The 20,173-nt window shown below is 53.7% G+C and overlaps 2 protein-coding genes across 6 annotated transcripts in view; both read right to left on the reverse strand.

The window, feature by feature from the left end:
* Positions 1-145: 145 nt before the first annotated feature.
* On the reverse strand, positions 146-6,624 carry LOC119157469 (transforming growth factor beta activator LRRC32-like). Of its 2 annotated transcripts, XM_037408450.1 has the most exons (3): positions 6,375-6,624; positions 3,523-5,478; positions 146-3,408 (listed from the first exon to the last, which is right to left on the reverse strand). In XM_037408450.1, the coding sequence occupies exons 1-3, from the start codon at positions 6,492-6,494 to the stop codon at positions 3,160-3,162; spliced, it is 2,325 nt and encodes a 774-aa protein (XP_037264347.1). In that variant the 5' UTR covers positions 6,495-6,624; the 3' UTR covers positions 146-3,159. The 2 variants fall into 2 exon arrangements, with proteins under 2 accessions (XP_037264347.1, XP_037264348.1); XM_037408451.1 differs by lacking the exon at positions 146-3,408 and having other exon boundaries at positions 3,415-5,478; positions 6,375-6,622.
* Positions 6,625-9,098: 2,474 nt separating this feature from the next.
* EDA (ectodysplasin A) overlaps positions 9,099-20,173 on the reverse strand; it is an 81,728-nt gene continuing 70,653 nt past the window's right edge. The window contains exons 4-8 of one of the 4 annotated variants that reach the window (XM_037408319.1): positions 19,957-20,136; positions 18,584-18,618; positions 18,123-18,174; positions 15,126-15,241; positions 9,099-13,084 (exon numbers count right to left, since the gene is read on the reverse strand). In XM_037408319.1, coding sequence (XP_037264216.1) covers positions 12,833-13,084; positions 15,126-15,241; positions 18,123-18,174; positions 18,584-18,618; positions 19,957-20,136 — 635 coding nt within the window. In that variant the 3' untranslated portion in view covers positions 9,099-12,832. Of the gene's footprint in view, positions 13,085-15,119; positions 15,251-18,122; positions 18,175-18,583; positions 18,619-19,956; positions 20,137-20,173 lie in introns of all 4 variants that reach the window. The other 3 variants (XM_037408317.1, XM_037408316.1, XM_037408315.1) reach the window with 3 other exon arrangements.

Consider the following 20,173-nt stretch of genomic DNA (forward strand, 5'->3'; position numbering starts at 1 on the left):
CTGGAAAGAATGAGTTTTGCTGGATTTCTCAACTAGTTTTCTAGAAAATTTGTAAATGGTCACAATATGTTAACCACCACTGCTCTTTTTTAAGAACAAAATTTTACTCCTACTACTTTACAGCTTAACATGAAAAATGCAACACTTTTGGCATTGTCACTTTATTTGTTTAAACTTCAATATTCTACAGATCTTTTATTCTTATTTTTGATCTAGAAAAAGCTTGAGGTCCCTGGAGGGGACCGCTTCCCCTGAACTGTGGGAAGCTCAGGTGGAGGAGCAATGAAGAACCCAGAACATACCCCTCCTGTGAACACCAGCCAGTGCGGCCGCCGGGTCCCTCTCACCTCATGGGTGACTCGTGCTGGTTCCTGCTGACACCGGTGCGGATCGCAAGGGGCAGGTCTGGCCAGCCCGGTCACACCTCACCATCCCCTGTGCCAGCCCAAGCCCTGGGGGCTCACCCCGTGCCCTGCTCCTGGCACGTCACTTGTCCAGTCACTGGGGGAAGGGGGCATTGCCCTCGCGCTGGGGCAGGTTCAGCTCTTGCAGTACCCATGAGACCACAGCCTGGAATCCTGTTTTTCTTTGAATTGGGAAAGCGCATGAACATCAATAAAGATGATAAGTTGACATGCAATTTCCCTGGCTCAGTTTCCCTGCCTTAGCTACCCTTCTTTGACCTCGGGGGTTCTCCAGGCTTTCTTGTCTTTTTTAAAGCTTACCCCGCTCTCCGCCAGGCTCTGGCAGGCTCCCTGTCCCTTGGCAAGGCCAGCTTCTCTCCTCCACCCCTCTTACCTTAAGCTTTATGTGTTTTTGGGAGCCTTCCCTGCAGGGCAAAACCAGTAACAGGACCCTTTCTCCTAATTTTAGTACATTCTTTAGCAGATGCTCTAATCCCTGGAGAAAACGTAGGCACCAGCAGCCCGCTGTCCCCAAGTGCCACCATCTCCGCACAGGTCAACCACCAGCTGCTGCTGGCCCGTGAGGATGTGACACAGCCTGCGTCAGCAGCACTGGATAAACACGGCTCGGGAGCGCTGGGGAAGCTGGGGGCAGCGCCTGGCACTGACTGACCGAGCACCCAGGCACACAGCGTCCCCAAGCACCCGGCGGTACGCAGTGTCCCTGCCCGTCACCTGGCTCCAGCCCTCCGCAAGCCCAGTGCGAGGAGGATGCTGGTGGAAGCTGGTGAAGGGGGAGCACAAAGGGCAGGACATCTTACTGCGACATGCATGGAAAGTACAGCCTGGGAGGGGGTTTAAATGAGGAACAGAGGCCACTCAAAATGTACCAGAAACACCCACCCAAGGCAAAAGCAGCATTTTGGGCTCTGGCTGGGTGGCCCCAAAGAGTGTCCCTGTAATGTCACCAAGCACCTGGGCTGGGGAAGGGGGCTGGCACAGCTTTAGGGACTCACCAAAGCTGAATTTACCCACCTGCTGTTGTGGTGCTTCATGGGCATGCGGGAAATCACGTCCCTGCCCAGGGAGCTCAGGTGCCACCCGAGACCACGGCACCCTGCTGAGGATAAGTGCAGAAGGGACCAAAGTGGGCACACAGCTCCTGGCACGCTGCACTCCATGCCCCAGCCCAGCTGGCTGTGTTTCCTTAGGGACATCGGCTGGGACCTGCGCTGGAGCAGGGGATGGAGCCAGGGAGCACCAGCATGACAGAGGACGAGGGCTTGCAGTGGTGGTGGGAGGGTGGCCGGCATGCACTGGGATTTTGGCAAACCAGAGGGACACAGGAGGAGGAGCAAAAAGGGGAAGAGTGTGTGTGGAAGTGGAGATATAGCAAAAAGCCACCCTTGAGCAGGAGGCTGGGTTTTTACCAGTGGCAATGGCTGCCTGCCCATCCCTAAGGTCTCTGCAGGGTGGTGACACACAGCGCCAGGCTCCCCTGTGATGCCCCAGGCACCAGCATGGCTGATTGCTCGCGGTGACAAGGCGCAGAGTGCCAGATCAAAGAGAAACTGAGGCGGGAATGGAAACTGGGGCCATCAAAGGCACTGGGGGTCCCTCGGGAGCTGGATGCCCATCAAAGGCCAGGAAGCTGCAGCCCCAGCAGCAATACAGGCAGCATGGGGAAGGCATATGTTTTACAGCAAAAATGCCCTTTGCTTCATAATAAAACCACGATAAGCTTGAAAGGGGGAAGAAAAAAAAAGTTAAGTAATTGGGATTTTAAGTGACTTCCAAGCCCTTTTGCTCTCAGCCTCTAGCCCAACAGGTGTGGACAAGTAGGTGGCCTGGGCCAGCTGGGGGCTTTCAAGGTGGAAGCAAAGAGATGTGAAACATAAAAGGTTTCATCACAGCCGTGTTTTTACCCTTCCCCAGAGCCGGCCCCAGCCTTCAGGTGCTTGTCAGGCACCTGGCTGCTGTCCTGGGGGGGTGCAGCATCGTTCTGCCGGACACCTCACAGCCAGGACAGACGGCTGGCGGTTTGTGCACACCAGGAGCATCACATCATGCCAACAGCCATCCCGCATCACTGCTGCAGCTCACCGTCCCGCTCAGCACCCTCTCCTGCCGCCCTCCCTAGCTGGGCTCCTAGCCCCCCTGTAGATGCTCAGAGGGTGCCAGATGCACCAAGGACCAAGGCCCTGCCAGCACTTACCCCTGCGATGGAGACCGAGCTGCCCCTGCCACCAGCAATGTGGGAGTCCAGACGCTGCAGGTGGGAATGTTGTGCACCCACCGCAAAGAGCCGGTGACCCAGCATCAGCCAGGGACACGCAGGACCGCATCTCTCGTTCTCGCTGTCGCAGTGGGTGAGGCTAGGGCAGATCTCCTCCACAGCAGTGCCTGGGGTCATGTTCAGCCCTGCCAACTCCACCGCTCTGGTCAGATGACAGCTTGCCAGGAAAGGGCAGAAAGGAGGTGGGTAGGATCCTGCAGACCCCCCTCCTCATCCCGGCACCGTGACCCACCACTGCTCCAGCCACCAGCAGGCACCGCTCCCTGCCACTGCCCACCCCTCACCAGGCTGGCAAGGGCTTTGGGAGCTGGAGCAGGCGCTTAGCAAGGAATTACATCTGCTTAAAAGGCAGAGAGGGGCTGCTGGGAAAGCTGTGAAACAAACACTGAGGTAGCACCAGTGGAGACAATTCCCTTTCCACAAGGAGAGCATGATGGGTTCAGCGTGGGGCAGATCAATTCAACCAGCCCCAGCCTTGGTTTCTTGCCCCGGGTGATGAGAACGTGTGACGGCAGGGCAGAAAACCCACCCACGAGTGCTTATAGCACATTTAACATCTTGTAAGGAACAGAGCAGATGGGGGTACCATCCTTCTGGAGAAGGAGAGGTGGCCCAGAGACCACCTCTGCCCAGCCCAGAGCTCAGCACCAACCACACTCCCTTTATTTGGTTTGCAAAACACGCAGGATGCTGGTGAGGGGAGGAGACCTAAAATACAATAATATTAATATTATTAATAATAATTAGAGTTCTGAGCGATTGCTACAGTTCCTGCTCCCCAGGGTTGGGCTACACTTTGGTGACACTATCTTCTGGCCTCACCTGGGCTGGCTCTGCAATTTTGGGATGGGGGGGGAAGACCCCCACCCTGTTGCTCTGGAGTCCCGCACACTCCGGCACCTTCTGCCCTTTCTTCAGGAGGCAGCAAGCCCCGAAGCTGAGAAAGAAAAGGCTCATCACGACCACGAATGGAGCCAGCGAGATGGTGTCCTTGGGAGGCGGGCAAAGCCACCGAGGACTGCTGGTTATCTTGGCTGAGGAGTTCCTGCTCTGGTCCTGGTAGGCACAGAGGGCTTCGTCCAGGTCCCGCACACCCACACCAGCGGCCCGCAGCGTGTCCAGCCAGGCCAGCGAGCAACAGCTGAAGGGGTTTCCAGCGACGGACACGTCCTTCAGGCTGTGGGACCAGCTGACAAGCGCTGGCTTTTCCAACGTCAGCAGGTTGTTATTGCGGATGTTCAGGCTTTCCAGCGGGCAGCAGAAAAGACCTGTGGGCAAAAGGCTCAAATTGTTGCCCGAGAGGTCCAAAACTTTGAGTGTGTCCAGGCAGGGGAGCTCTGCCTTGCTGTTGTCCATCTGGTTACCCCTCAGAGAGAGTTTCTGCAGGGAATACTCCAACCCCCCCAGGGCTTCCTTAGGCATGAACAAGTCCTTGTTCCCGGACAGGTCTAGGGAGAGCAGTGACGTCCGGTTGAAGGCGTAGGGCTGCAGCCTGGCGATGTTGTTCTTGCAAAGGCTCAGATGCTTCAAGTGAGGGACATTGTAGAAGGGGGTGCAGGTGCCTCCTGGGGCTGGCACGGGAGAGCCCTCTCCCGAATTCCCTCCCCGATCACTCCCCGGGCTCTCACAAGGCTGGAGGCTGTTGGAGCCCAGATCGATTGCTTCCAGCTGAGGCAGATAATCAAAAAACCAGCGCGGCAGCACGCAGATGGCATTGCTGTGGAGGTCCAGTGAGTGCACAGACAGGGTGGCACGCTCCAGCGGCGTGGGCGAGCGGTCACTGGGCTCTGTGCCACCGGTGAGCGGCTCCCTGGCTACATCCTGGAGACAGTTCATAGCCAGGCTGAGGCTGTGCAGAGAGCCCAGGCTGTGGAAGAAGGTAAATGGGAACAGCTGCAGCCGGTTATTGCTGAGATCCAAGTCAGCTACATGTGTCAGACCAGCTGCGGTATGCAAGGTCCTATTAAACCTCGCCATCTCCATGTAGCGCGGTACAAACTCCTCCGGATGGCGTGAGCCTGGGAGCAGGGAAGCAATAAGGTTGTTGGAGAGGTTTAAGTGTGTGAGATAATGGGCTTTGGGGAGCTCTGGAAAATAGAGGAGTCTGTTATGGCTCAAGTCAAGCACTTGAAGCAGGTAGGGCTCCGCTCCCTCCTCCGAGATGAAGAGCTCCAGGGCATTGTGGCTGAGATTTAAAACTCGCAGCTGTGTGAGGCTGAAGCCAGAGATACAGTGGAGGGAATTCAAAGCCAAGTTCACCACCTCCAGCAATTCCAGAGCCTCAAAAGCTCCCTCCTCGATTTCCATGATGTAGTTGTTGCTGAGATTTAGCTCGCGCAGCTGTGGCATGCTCCAGAAGATCCCCACTGGCAGCCTGGTCATCTTGTTCCTGGAGAGATCCAGCATCCTCAGCCTGGTGAGGTTGCTGATGTACCAGCCTGCCATGTGGCTCTCCAGGTTATTTGCCGACAGGTCCAGGACCTCTATACTCCTGAGCAGTCGAAAGGCTCGCCCGTTAGCGCGGTAATTGCGGTCCAGGTGGTTCGATCCCAGGAGGAGGGAGCGCAGCTGGGACAGCTGAGCTAGGGTCGTGGCTGACACGGCTTCCAGCTGGTTGAAGCACATGTCCAGGTACTCAAGCTGCCCAAACCCTGGCAGGTAGCTGCCCGACAGGTTTTGAATGAAGTTGTTGGAGAGCTCAAGGTACTTAACTCCTTGGCCAAGCTCCTTTGGAAACTTGCGCAGGCCAACTCCTTTGCAAGACACCTTCATGGGGCTCTACAGAGAGACAGGAGAAGCTGTCAGCACAAGAGGGTCTACAAACCACAGCTCTAGCCACGCCAGCTGCTGTCCAAGAGGGTCAGGAGCAATGTGGAAGGGAGCATTGCTCCCCTTTCCCAAGCCTGGGATGGAAAGAGGCCAGACCACCTAAAGCCACTGCTCAGAGACAAGAAGCTTGTCCCCAGGGTTAAGCTGGGCTTTCCAAGACACTGTGGAGTTGTTTCTGACGGTGCAAGGAGAAGGCTCAGCCTCTGGCCCCACAGGCTGTCCTCCCATGCGTCCCAGCAAGGAAGATGGGCAAAAAGCTAGTGTAAGCACTAGAGGTGCATCAGGCTGGTGGGGCAAACCCAGCACTGGGACAGCCCAGGAACTGCTCCGGAGCATCCCTGTCCTGTCTGGGCACAGGAAAGGCACCGTCCTTTTGGGCTCCACCTTCCCGCTCCCTCCAGACTTGTTACCTCTGCCAGTTTGGAGTTGGGAGCCTCGACATGGAGCCGTGTGTGTGTGTGTGACACAGAAACCAGCGCATCCAGGCTCCTGACTGCCTCGCTAACATCCATGGCAGCTGTCTGAATCCCTGCGGAACCCTGCACTCCATCCTGCCTCTGAGCAAGCATCTCGAGCTGACACCCCAGTGGCAGGGACCACTAGAAGGTGCCACCTGCATGGGATGTTGGAGCAGGTAGGTGCTGGGGACCAGCTAGTGGGAGACCGGTTTGGAGAAAGGAGAGACAAGGCTGGGAAGGTTAAAGAGATGGAAGCTGGAGGGAGGGGAGAGCCGTGCGAAGGGGACACACGCTGTGCTGCGCGGAGGGATGCTTGCAGCCCCGCTTAGACCCAGTGATGCTGGTGGGGCCAGCCAAGCCCGGAGGCTCCTCAGAACGCAGCCCTACCTGCTGGCATGGCATGGACCTGGGCCTCGCCTCCTCGCTAGGCTGGGCTCTGAGCACAGACAGGAGCAGCCAGAGCAGCAAGCAGCCTCGTCCAGCCAGCAGGTGTTCCAACAAGAGCATGTTGGGCTGTGGGTGCTGCCAGCCCTGTTCCGCTCCTGCAGCACTCTCCGGCAAGCTGGGCTCTGTATAAATAGCCTTCAGGATGGGACAGGGGAAGGAGATAACGCATGTGGGTGTTCGTAGCTACGGAAGTGGGAAAAGAAAGACATAAGATTACAGAGGGGGAAAAACAGTGCAGAAAGCCACAAGGAAGGCACATGGCGGGATGGGGAGGAGGCAGGGTTGCACCAGCACTCAGGTGATGGGCTGCATCGGCCACCCAAACGAACTGCCAGGCAGCAGAGGTGGTACTTGGGAACGCCAAGAGGTTTTGGGGGAGTTCCCTTGCGTGGATCTGCTCTTTCTCCAGCTTCCCCTGCCCCATGCCAGGGCCAAACCATGCCCTGTGCCAGCTCCCCTGGGCAGCCAACGCCAGTACAGTGGGAGCAGCTGGCGAGGGCTCCCCGGCCACCCTGCGCTGGGGACGGAGCTGCTGCTGCAGCCGCTGGGGATGACTGTGGGGCTGCCAGCACCACCGGGGCTGCAGGTGAGCTCGCTGCCCGAAGACGGAGCAAATTCCCCTCCCGGCACTGCCACAAGCCCAGCCGAGGGGACTCTCCTGCTGCACCTGCTCCTTCTTGGGGAAGCAATGGCTCCCCAGGGTTTACCACCCATTCCCAGTGGGATGTGCAAACCTGGCGTTCCCCTGCTCCTCCTCGTCTTCCTCCCCAGGTGTCCGCTGTGCTGCAGGGGCTGAGCTCCTCGCTGCCACATCCCAGTGTCCCTGCCAGGCTGCAGGACAGCTGCTGGGTCACCTCCTCACCCAAGGCAGGAACCAGGTGGGGACTTTCCCTGCAGCAGCTCCAAGTGGCATCCGGGTGCCCAGAGCTGCACCCCACCCACGCGGGTTTTTTTGCAGTGAGATTTCCATGTCCCTGTGCCGCCTAATGCTGACACACTCCGCGGGGACATGCTCCTTGCATGCTTCATGGGGCGTTCTGCAAAACAGATGCTTTTGGGGTTTTTGGCTCACTGTGGCCGATTTCCTTCACATCTGAAGAAGCACCTCCAGGCTGCTGCATGGCTGCCTCAGGACGTGTTTTTCTGTAGTTTCAGCTCTAGTCCTAGATGTGTCTGGCAGGAAAAATAAATAAATTTTATATATACGTATATATGTCATCTATTTTTCCTGCCAGACATACATAAACATATATATAATATATATATAATTCATATACATACATACAAAATGTATATACACGTACACACCCAGAAGATGACACAGCCAGGTTTCTGCTGCTGTAGCCCCTTGCCCTGCTGGCAGCTGGTGTGGCAGGGAACACTTTGTCACCCCCGGGATGTGGTTCAGTCTGGAGCCAGACCAGCGTCACCAGCCACGGCACACCGGGTGGGGGTGACAGCCAGGCAGGCTCGGGCCAGAGGCCAGGGCTGGTGTCCCAGGCTGGCACCCTCCCCGCTCACCGCGGCAGCCCCGGGCTCCAGCGGCAGCTGTGGGTGCACAGCCTGCCATTGTTTTCGGAGGTGCGGTGAGGATAGCACATCTGTGCAGATGTGAAATTCTGCAGGCTCTGGCCAGGGAAACACCGACCTCTGGATGAACCTTCGCCTCCAGCATCCCTTGCCTCCCCTCGGCGGCCAAGCGCGGAGCCCCAAAAGCGGAAGGCGGTGAGGGAGGAACGGCTCCACGCAACTGCTCCTGCCCCTGGTGCAACCCCGGCTCCGGCGCCGCCTTGCCCGGGGAACCCCGGCCCGCTCCTCCCTGCACCCCGACTTGCTGGGCACGGGTCCGCACAGTGGGCACAGCCCATGAACTCAGCTGTAAAGTCCCTGATTTTGATCAGGGACTTTGGAGAATCCCTGGGCATTTGCATCCCAAGGCTGTGAACTCCCTTTGCAGAGCCAGCCGGGTGTGGACCGAGCCCTCCAAGGTGCCCTGCAAATACCGAGAGGCTTTTCAGGGACCGTGCTGAAGGCAGAGTGAACCTCACAGCACGAGCGGGAAGAGATTTGCTCCTGCAAATCCCAGGGCATCCCATGCTTCTTGCCACTTTGAGCCTCCAGACTGGCTCCCCAGTCTCTGGAGTGGTCTGTTTAAGAGCGATGCTCCTGCTCCCCCCCAGCTTTCATGTGAGAGGTCTCCAAAGGACAGGAGGAATGAAAGGCTTAGCAGAAGAGCAGATGAAGCCACTTGCCTAATGTCATAGCCTTACCGTGGGGTGACAGATGCTTGCTCCAGCCTGGGCGTTATGGAGGCAGAGGGCACCTGGTTACCTAGGTACATCAATTCTGTACTACTTCCCCAGGAAATAGCGATAACAACACTGTTCTCTGCACATATCCCTGACTGCAGAGAGCAGCAGGGAGTTGGGAAGCCAAACGCTGAGCAGCTCTGAGCCCGACGAGGGGGACCGGTGCTTCTCGCATCAGCGGTGGTGGCTGCAGCAGGTGCGTATCAACTACTCCCCAAAGGATGGGGAGATGCTTTGCCTTTCAGCTGCGTCCCATTGCACAAGTGCACTTGACATACTTTGCACTAGTTGTAAAGACTTTCCAGAGAAATTCCTGGTTTGGCTGAGGAAGGACGTCCCACCGAGAACACTGAGATCAGGAAAAAGCTTTATTTGCAAAGAAAATATTGACAATTTACATAAACTTACATCCTAATTTATATACATTATGTATATTTTATATACAGATAGTGTCTTGAATAAAGATGCCAAAGCACAAAACAGCATCAGTATATCACCGTGCAGCTCTAATGGGTAACGGGGGGACTCGTGTCCCTCTTCCCACACCTCCTCTACCGTTACGCTTTCATTGGGGTGTCTGAGAGAGAGTGATGGACATGGGGGGTGGGGATGGCACGGTGGGGGTGAGGCTGTAAGTGGGCACAGCCACGAGGCGCAGCTGCAGCTGTCCCTTCCCCTTTCCCCCAAAGCCTGCGCCAGGACAGCCTGGGGCCAGGACGGGAGCCAGCGGCCACCAGCCTGCAGTGGGGGGGACCGACCCCCCGCGCTCCTCCTCTTGCTGTGAAAGAGGGGAAGAAAAACGGATGAGCCAACGCACTCTGCCCATCCCCCTCCCGGGGCAGCTCCGGTGCCCTTTTCTAACCAGCCAATGCTGCGTTCGGTGGCAGGATGATGCCACGTCCCCTGATGGGGACAGGGTGGCAGGGAGACCACGGCCGCCTACCTGGGCAAGGCGGGTGCTGGAGGCGAGCAAGGGCCGGGTAGTTTTGGGCAAGGAGCCGTGACCTAAAGCCTTTACTGAAAGGAATCCTTCCCTCAAAAAGGGGCCTGAACACAACAGCCAAGCCAGCTTCCCTAGACATTGCCTCTGTAGAGAGGAGCTTGGGAGAGAGAAGGGTTTCGGACGATGCGTTACGTACCGATGAGCTGTTCGCTATGTTTCTGCAGCTGGAGTCCAGCCGAAAGTTGGGCAGCAGAGCCAAGGCACGCAGGTAAGAGCAGAGCCAGCAAGTACCGCCGGAGAGGAAGGCTGGCACACGGAAGGCTTGTGTGTCCGCCGTCTCAGATACGCAGAAGTCTGTCTATAAACGAAGCACCTCCTCCTCAACCAGACTAGGAACCGAGATACACCAACATTCAAAGACATCAGACGGAAAGACTGGAGCAAGGCCCTGTTCCTGCTGGAGTTTGCTAAAACCTCCCATGCGCATCCTCCTCATGCTCCTCTGAGCTGCTTCCAGGCCCTTTTTGGCTCCAGTTAAGGGGAAGAGGCACCAAAGATGGTGGGACACCATCTGGAGAAGCATCATATAGAAGAGTCTATACTACAGCCTAGGTAACCTGCACTGTAATACCGCACTAACGAGAACTTGTTGCTGGAGAGGCCAAAGGGCTTCAAGTATACAGACTCTTCGGCTGCTGCAGGACTGGCGATCCGCCTGCTCATCTCCGGGATGAACATGGCTCTTGTGGCACCAAGGCCACCTGCAGTCAGGTAGTCTCTGCTCTCCAACTCCATACCCGAATCCAACTCCACATCTCCAACTCACCTACACCGAGCTCATGCTTCGGTGTAACGCCAGCAACAGAAAAAGCCCATTAACACTTTCCATGGCAGGAACCTCTCCCTTCTGCTCTCGTCCCGCATTCCAGGCACATGCCAGAGAGGGAACTCAGCAACGATGTAAAGGACTTTGGTGGAGAGAAGGGCCCCTGCCTCCTCCTGCCCGCAGCCACAGTCAGGAGCACATCACAGACCCTGCCAGTGGGGGACAAGGAATGCAAACTACACCCATCGTCCTCTCCCAAGCCGCCCCTCGCATGGTTTATGCTTGCCCTAAGTCTTGCTGTTCAAGCTGTATTCTAAAGCAATTCTGTTAACGATTTGCTTAATGTTCTCACTATACACGGTTGTCCCGATTCATTCTTGTCAAAGGAACATGTCCTTCTTAATCCATTTTAAAGGAAATAAACCACAAAGGCTAGTTAAGTGCCCCTAAGGCTCTTGGTAGCCCAACATGTTAAGGCTAGAAAGGAGAAGAACATACTGAAAAAGAAATAGCAGGCAATTTTTCAAGCAGTTATTTTACAAACTGCACGCCTCCTGTGAATAGCGAGGCTGTAGCCAAAGCTGGGTGCCCCCAAGAAATATTTATCTCCCAATAACTGCAATACTTGGCAAGTGAGATCACTCACTACGGATGGGGGAAAGCGATGGAGCCAAGAATGCTTCAGCCAGGGTGGACCCTTCTGCGGTCAGATCAGTCACTACAGCACGGTGCTGAGACACGTCTGCTCCCATGGCCCTGCAGGTGACCACGGCTGAGACACCTCTGCTTGGAGATGCAGGTCATCACCGAGACGCCGGTTCGTGACTTGTCCCGTTCGCTACATAGGCTGAAACTTCATCACCCTCTTTAGTTTTCAAAGAAAAAACATGTTCTGAAAAGAAATCCAGTTTAAAAAAAACAAAAACGACACAACCAAGCAACAAGCCAAGGCATGACACAAAAGAGCAATTAGCGCTTCAGCCTCTTCCTCAGCTCAAGCACATCTTATAGCTTTAGGTCTCCACAGTTGAGGGGAGGTAACGGGAGAGAGTTGCTCAAGAAGCCAAAAGAAACAATAGCATCCCAGCTCTTCTATTAGTCACCAGAAATCGAGTTATGACTAGACTCAGCAGGGCTCAGAGAAAAGAAAAAGTGGTGACTTCATGCTGGACCAGACTTTTTAAATACATTTTTTTTTTTTTTTTGCTAGAGACTCCATCACCACCACTTAATAGAACATTTTAGGTAGAAGGGTGCCAAAAGGAAAGGGATGGGGGGAGGGAAGGATAAAAACCACATCTAAAAGTGGGACAGTTGCTATTAAAACAGAAAAAAAATTTCCTGTTTGAATATTTTATTCTTAAACATGACAAACTTCTTCAGAGTGTTTTCACAAGTATTTGTGTCTGCTCTACATGGCTGGGTGAAGCCTGTAGAAATGTGTTCTGGTTTGCAAAATATTAATTAAAAAGACCAAAAAAAACCCCCAACCCAACAAAAACCCCCAACAAAACACAAATTGCTGTAACAGCAGCAGTACTTTAAGGCAGCCCCCATTAGGGCAAGGTATACCTCTGGGGTAATGGCAGGAGCTGAAAGTAGCAGAGGCGCTGGAACCGGTAGTCGGCATTTTCTTTGGGACTTTGTGATATTTCTGGAATGTGGAGGCAGTTTCCTATCTGCTAAGCCTGCTCTATTAAGTATTCATCTTCCTCTTGCACTTACTGCTTTTGCAGCCTGCTTCCAAGCTCTAGGTAGAGGCACTTCGCCTTCTTTGCTCGCACTCCTGAGGATGAATGTAAACACCACTGACCCTGTCTTATTCACCTCCCTTCGCACCCCGCAGCCATTCCAGTTCCAACTGGGAAGGCGGAAAACCAGAAACCCCCTTTCTTGCTTTCGTTAGTGTGCAGAAGCAGGAGTGCCTGGCTAGGACAATGTGGACATTAGTCTGTCTTCTCCCGCTACCGCCTGGGATGCTCTTGCTAGTGCAACATAAAAGCAGAGACCCACACCACTCTCAACAAGCCTCGTGTGAAGATCACAGAGCAGAGTATCAGTGCAGTAATACTGGAAATACTGAGACAAGGCAGACACAATAGCCTTTCCTCCTCACAATGCTTTTTCAACTAGCTTTTTGATCCAAGTCTCCATGCAAGTCACAGAAGACAATTGTGCTTCCTGCATTCACATATAGGAATAAATAGCTCTGGATCAGTTTTCTTTATGGCCGGATTACAGAACCCCCTGAAATACTGATACGCTTATGAACAGCAGCACTGTGCAGTTCTGTGAGTATCCTTGGACATGCCAAGTTCGTCTAGGATGCTGGTGCATCTCCTAGGCGTATGGCCCCAAAGAAAGTTGTGTGCTTGCTCATGTTGATGGAGATGTCAGCATGGACCATTTTCACAGCAATCTTCTGCCTGGCTTTGAGGAGGCAGACCCCAGCTGTATAGCAGGTATTGAAGTTGGTCTTGCCGGTCTCAATACTCCGAGTGCATTGCAGAAAGGGCTTTTCATCCACGACCACCTCATAGCTGGCAAAATCTGTGAAGTTTATGTAGTATACCTGATGTGAAGCAGGAAGAAGAAAGGTATTAAGGAGTGTATTTGTGCACATGGAACAAGTCCACATTCCTTTCAGTGCGTACATCATGTACGTTCCCTCTGCTGACAATCCCTTCCTTGGCCCCGGGACACCTACACTCATGGGAGGTCGTCCTGTTTGAGGCAGAAGGAACCCCAAGCCAACCAAACACGAGGAAACTCTGTACTCCGCTTCATACTACCACAAGCATGCAAGCATCCGTGAATCCACGTATCTAAGGCTGAGCTACGAATCCTTGCTTTGGACCCTGCTGATCACAGGAAAAATTACAAACCTGCACAGGCCTAGTTACAAAACCGTGTAGACAACCCTGTCTGCCACAAACAGCTTTTCATCCAACAAACAGACAGAAATATTTTAACTGAAGTCCTCTTTCACTTACCTGGCCAGTCCTGATTTCTGGGTCCCATGAGCCTCCTTTAGTGTTGACATCAAAAATGCCCTAAGGTGTACTGGCAGTTGTACAGCGCCTTTGTAATTGGACTTGTGGTGCTTTCAAAGGCATAAGCTATTACAGGGAAGACACACTCTCAACCTCCACAGCTTGGAAGCAAGTGCCCTTACAGTGTTTCTGCTGATTTAACCCCTAGATCTGGCACCTACGTCCCCAGGGCTCCGTGACTCGTTACTTAACCTCCTCCCACACACCGGTTCTGAAGAACTGCGGGATGCATGAGAAAGACCTGTCCAAAGAGAAGTCAGTCCCAGGGAGCTGCTTCTTCCCGACAGATGAAAACCAGCCAGTTTGGATGCATCTGCTAATTCTTCTTAGTCTACACCCTGCGACCACAGAAGCTATGCGAGACTAAGCCCCCTTTCTCCTTGATGGGCTACAAATAACAAAGGTTTCAGAGGCACAATGTGGTGGCCAGCAATTAGCATTAAGCACTCGGGAATCGATTATCCTTTATCCTTTGGCTCACGTAGTTTTCCTGTCCCCATCCAAACCAGACACGTAACCAGCTCTGTGGAAGAGCCCCTAACCTGACACCCAGCGCCCACCGTACCCGACCTGGTACGGCACCGGCGGGGCTGCCGGCTGCATGGAGGCGAAGCATGAGCAGGAGGGGGTATCAGAAGCCTGGAGCAAGGTGGGAGTTGCTTAGTTGTGGGTGTCACACAGAAACTCTCTTGCCTTGCTAAAATCTGCCCCAGAAGAGTTTTTCCGTCCACAGGTGGGTGGACACCCTGCATGCCCTCGGAAGGGGAGAGCTTCGCAGCACAGCGCTTCTGGTCAGAGATTTGCAAGACACTGGCAGCAGCGTGTCAAATGACAGTCCACCTCCTGCATTTCATTTGAATGGGGAGAGGAAATGATGCCTTAATTAGCTGTAAACTAAATCCTAATACAGTGATTTATTACTTTAGCCCTTCTTTAGCCTTTTTTACAGGAGCAGGTCTGTACATCCATCGTCAGTACCAGCTAAGGCAGCAGCCGAGCCGCCCTGCTGCATGGCACAGCTGCTGGCACATTGTGTCGATCTGAAGCTACACAAAGGTGGAGGCAAAATGGAGTTACCTGGCTGGAGTTTGGCCAAGCCACCCAGGCTGAGAGTCCTATGCTTACAAAGAGTGACAAGGCTTCGAAACAATCAGGAGGTGTCAGGGTTTTGGTCTTACACCTCATTCTAAGCACAGAGCCCAGCATCCTGCCAGGACCCTTGCCCTGCAAGGAGGTTTAGATGGGCTGGCGAATGAGTGGACAGACAATGTGGAGAATTAAAAAAAAAAGGCACTGGTGGCATGTGGGATCTGGCTGGGCAGCTGTGCCTGTGTTTTGGTAACTAATCCCTTGCAGCTGGTGTCACGGCGTGATGTGTGACCTTGCACTTCAAACCGCTAAGGTCTTCCTCCGATACACATCTCCTAGAGCACGAAGGGGTTAAAAGTACATACAATTTCTTGGCATTTGCTAGTTGTCTGGAGCCCTCTCGTGGTTCATGCAAGGCTTCCATTGGAACACAAGAATAGGAGTTAGGCCTAGGACCGTACTCACTTCTACCTGACTATAGATGAAGTATGTGCCGTCCACCAGTACCTCCAGCTCCCCACTGCGGGCATGCAGCTTAAACACCTTGGGGTTCATAGTGATGCGAGACCAGTCATTGAGGACTCCACCTGAAAGATCTCAGTATGAGAAAACGGCAGTCACTCAGTACCCATCAGAATGAAAAGCGCAGGAGCACAGAAATACAATGACATTGCAAGGTTTCATACACAACGGCTGGCACAGACTCAAGTTGAAAAGTCAAGGAACTCGGTAAGAAAATGCCAGAATTAAAGCCCAGGGTGCGTCCGTTTGGACCCCTCCCTACAGCTATGCCACCCCTTGCTGCCGGACACCCATGCCGTGCGGTGCACAGCACCACTCGTCCACATCTCTGCTCGTCCTTGTCAAGGGCAGTTCTCACCCCTGAAAACTGGCGTACGGCCTTTTGTGCTGCCCTGTGCGGGGTACAGCCCAGCCTGCTCCTCCTGACACTACGCTAAGCTTAGTATCACATTTAAGTGTTTTACCAGCCTGGAAACACATTCCCAGTATCATCCCCACGCCAAAGCAAAGACACTCCGGCACATGGAAATCAATGCCAGTACGGTAAGGTGTTTGCCAAGTTTTGTTAATCCACCTGAGAGGCCAGGGACTGATTTTTCATGTTATTTTTTGTATGTTCAGCTGCAGATCCCAAAAGACTTCTGGCAGTTGCGATCATAACAGCACTTCTTCAGGTACCTCCTGAAGAGCATCTGTTCACAGCCCTTGTAAAAACTTTGTTACTGGCGCCTTCCCTGATAGCACGGAATAAACTCGGCAGCGGAGGTAGGACCAGGATCCAATTCTCCAAGAAAAGACCCTCAGCTGACATCACACAGCCTTGAGACTATTAAATCTCTTCCTCTACTTTCCATCCCATTTCCTCCCCTCCCCACCGCTCTCTCCCCAGCTTCCACACTAAACAAAGCGGAGTTTCAGCAGACAGCGTGCTGAAGACCAACATCAGCAGATACGTCCATGAGGACCACAGCAAGGCCAGGATGACAACGGGATTCCTGTCTGATGGGAGTGGGACTACACGTGGCCGGTCTGTCTGCCCCCGCCTCAGTGCTGCTGGGCTGGAAGATGCTCTCAGCAGAAGCATCATGATACAGCCTTCACCCCCGCTTCAAGCCTTGAGGTCATCCCCAGAAGAAAACCAGGCCTTGCAGCAAAAGAGACAAGGGTTATTACGTAAAAAAATCATGTGCAGCTACGGGACTGCACTGTCTCTTGGGACACATCTGTGCATGGAGGCCAGCTTAGGGTTACACAAACGATTTTTTTAATTCTGGTATTCCTTGACTTCAACATTCTTGACTTTGTAACTAGCATTATTGTAACAAATGCTTTGTCATTACATTTCCTAGGTTTTTAAAAGCCAAGATAACAACGAAGTATGAAATTGCATCACGTCACACCACATTATCCCCTAACTGGGGTCCCCAACACAGTCAGGGATTTATAGATCCGCCACCCAGTCCTCTGGCACTGGAGTAACTAGCAAGACGAGGGGATCTCTGCTCTCTGGACGGGCCAACACGCAGGTCCAGAGGACACCTTTGCTGCGAGCCCGGAACAGAGCCATTCTCTGTAGGTGTCTCCTTTCATCAAACTTTTTTTATCAACTCTTTTCCTCCCAGTCTTCATCTGCTTTTCAGCTCCCTGCCCCCGGTCGCAAGCCAGCCCGGCTGTGCTTTCTGCTGGCTGTCAGCTGGACAGCATTAATGGCTCGCGGCGTCAGATTGTTCCTGAGCAGCAGGGAAGCACACTCACAGGGCAATTCCCCCTCTTAGAGAGTAGCGTACGCTCTGTAAACATACAGCCTTCCCATTAATAAAGGGATAATTACTTTCTGAACATAAGCAAAACAGCATCTTTTCCCTCGCATTGTTCTCAGGAACAGCCGGTTTCCTTTTTGTTCTGGGGAGCTTTCCCCCACCCCACTGCAAGCATACTTCCCTAACCGTCAGAAATTTCGGCTCCCACAGCTCGCATCTACCGAAAGAAAGGAACTGCCTTTCAGCAGAAGCGCTGGCCAGCCCTCGTCATCCCATGCACGGGACAGAGGTTGGTGGACACGGCTCCTGCAGCCCCATCCCTGCTGCACCAGCCCGTGGGAACTGCAGCCCCCCAGCTCTGGGATGGGGGGACGAGCACGGGGGCTGCTGCCCGTGCTCCCTGGGGAGCTGCACGTGGTGGCTTCGGCTGGGGACAACACAGCCAGCTCCTCTCCGGCACAGCCAGACATCGTGAGCAGGGAGGCAGCAGCTAATGAATGAGACCCAGCTGTTGGCAAGAAGAGCAGGAACTCGAGCAGAAATTGGATAGGGATTTGGGGAGGAAGGAGGGGAGCAAAGAGCTGCCTGTGGATGCGAAATGGCTTGGCAGGACTTGAGCTTAAAGGCTGTCGGTGGGGACAGAGATGCACGAGGGACCATGGAGGCTGCGGGCTGCGCAGCGTAACGCAGGAGGAGCCGGTGGCTGTGCACCTCTGTGCCCTCATGCTACAGCTGTGCCTTCCCCTGCCATAAATTACTGGGGAAGCTGGAGAAAAACACAGGCTAATAGGGCCAAGCCAGGAGAAGGATACACTGAGGGCTTAAAATTGGAACACAATGGGAAAGAAGGCTGGCCATCGAGGGGCTGAGGAAGACCGCTGCTAGGACAGCAGGTTGGAGGAGGCACAGCACATGTCTGGAGATCAAGGAGAAGGGAGATTTGGCAGGACAGAATTGCTGGGAGGTCAGGATAGAGATCATCTGGGAGGTAAACAGGAGTGCAGGGGAAGCAGGGATGGAGACTCCTCTAAAGGGGTGTGGGCAGGGGAATCAGACTACCCTGGAGCGAGGCCAGCCACGGGGATAACTGGGGTGTCGTGCTACGGGATGGACCCAGACCCAGATATGAGCCTACAGGTGCAGGCTGGGCTCTTTTCAGCAACAGCCAATATCATGAGATCCTTACCATTCTTCACTTGGATTGCTGAGCCTTGGCCTTGGAGGTGGACCACAGCTGGCTGCAAACGAGATCACAGGGGATTTAAAATTAATGGGAAACACCGCACCATTTTACAGCCACTCGACACACCTCCACAGCCCTGGTGAGCAGTACAGAGGCATGACAGTGCCTTAAGATCATGAATGCTTTTATTAAACGAAAAAAAGATCAGAGCAGCTGACAACAGCATATTTAAGTACCGGAGAAGAGGCGAGAAGCCCAAGCCAGATTAACATGGTTTTCTTTTGAGCAATAAAAAGGGTGAGCTCAGGCAGTCACCCAATGCATCTATGACTTAGCACACGCAGGAAGCAGTGGGTGTCTTTCAGAGCTATACCACAGAACGGAACGTTAGCAAACACAGCCGGTAACGCTTACAAAGATCCAGCCAAAGCTGGGCTTTTTCCCTTGAAAGGTGATCAACCAACCTGGATGTCTCTGGAGCCGGCCTTGTCTGTGGCACCTGCAAAATGCAATTTCACACCATTGAAGAGGAAGCTTGAAAGAGCTGCAGTAAACACTCCTACAAAAAAAACTTCGCTTACCCCGTAAGAACCATTAAAACCCCATTTATAACCGGAGGAGGAAAGTAGCAGGGGTATGGGGCACAGCTTTGTGTTAAAAAGTACACAAACAAGAAAAAAGATTCATCCTACTTTTTCCTGGTTTATTCCTGCATTTCTGTCTAAGATCATCAAAATTCCCCAACGTTATTCAACCAGTTTCCACTAGAAGAAAAAAGTGCACAACCCTTTTCCTGATCGGTAGTGGCAATAAAGCCTCTTGGCTGCAAAGATTACAAGTTTCACTCCACAGTAACTCAGGTCATTCATTGCATTCAAGCTGCACGCTGAAATCTCTTTGCTCCGAGAGCCAAATCTCTATTAAAGAGGAGATGCTTGTGGGCAGCACTCTGGAGTGCTAAGGACCTCATGCTGCTCCTGGCCTCTGCTTTGGCAATTTCGGAGATATAAACGGAGAAGTCAACCAAGTGTTCCTTTGAGAGCTGTGTGAGCTATAGGGTAATAGTCCTGGTTTCTCTGAAAATACATTTGTTAATACTAGACTGTTCATATATATCCAACCAACACCAACGTGAACTTCCACTAATCTGCACTTTAAAGAATTATTAAATTCAGGGATTTTCAACAAAATCATTGGCACATGACTCCATGCAGAAAACAATATGGTGCAGATACAAAGAAACAAAGGAAAATGAAACCAAGAACTGCAGGAGACAAATGTATTTCTAGTTGGCCGGTACGGGGGCCAAGCTGCCTGGGCTCCTGCAGTTCCTGGGCCGGCTTCATGGCTGTGCCAAGTGTCAGCCTTCCCGATGCAGAGCTCGGCCTTGGGTCAGCTCAGGAGGAATGAACCCAGACACCGAGTCACCGCTGGGAAAAGCCACCCTGCAGCCAGTTTGCGCACATGGAAATCGATCCACGGCAGACTTCAGGAGGACACCTAAAAGCTACTGAGGCTCCGTAGGTCTTTGCTGCTCCTTCTCTGCATCCCTCTTCGCCTGCAGCATCGCACCCTGAACGGCTGCACTGGGCTCCCACCGTGCAGCCCACGGGGCTGTGGAGCTTCTGCTGCTCCCCTCGTCCCCCCTGGGTGCAGGGACGAGCCCAGGAACACCCGAGTCCTACGCGCGATGCTGCACCGTCGCCTTCAGACATTCCTCTGTCCTCAGGTGCAAACCTGGAGCGTTTTTATGTGCTGGTACAGCAGCGGTGCCACCATGGCACCTCCTGCGTCCCCCCAGTGTGCAAAGGCTGTGAGCAGAGAGGGGGACACCCACCTGAGGGGCCCTGCAGTCCAGGTGGTCCCTGAGGGCCTGGGGGGCCAGGGGGGCCGGGTGGTCCCATGACGGTTGTACCGGGAATCCCGGGGATGCCGGGAATGCCAGGGGGACCCTGGGGCCCAGGAGGACCTGGTGGCCCTTGGGGACCATTGGGCCCTGGAGGACCAGCCTTCTTACCTGAAAAATAGAAGGTCAAACGTTAGTTCGTGTGCAC

This window comes from Falco rusticolus, chromosome 14 (genome assembly GCF_015220075.1).
Source record: "Falco rusticolus isolate bFalRus1 chromosome 14, bFalRus1.pri, whole genome shotgun sequence".
Lineage (NCBI taxonomy): Eukaryota > Metazoa > Chordata > Aves > Falconiformes > Falconidae > Falco > Falco rusticolus.

Excerpts from the sequence above, each read along its gene's own strand:
- LOC119157469 (XM_037408450.1), bottom strand. The coding sequence starts at position 6,494 with ATGCTCTTGTTGGAACACCTGCTGGCTGGACGAGGCTGCTTGCTGCTC. Across the intron at positions 5,479-6,374 it reads GGTCCATGCCATGCCAGCAG|AGCCCCATGAAGGTGTCTTG; the intron begins GTAGGGCTGCGT and ends GTCTCTCTGTAG. Across the intron at positions 3,409-3,522 it reads AAATTGCAGAGCCAGCCCAG|GTCTCCTCCCCTCACCAGCA; the intron begins GTGAGGCCAGAA and ends ATTGTATTTTAG.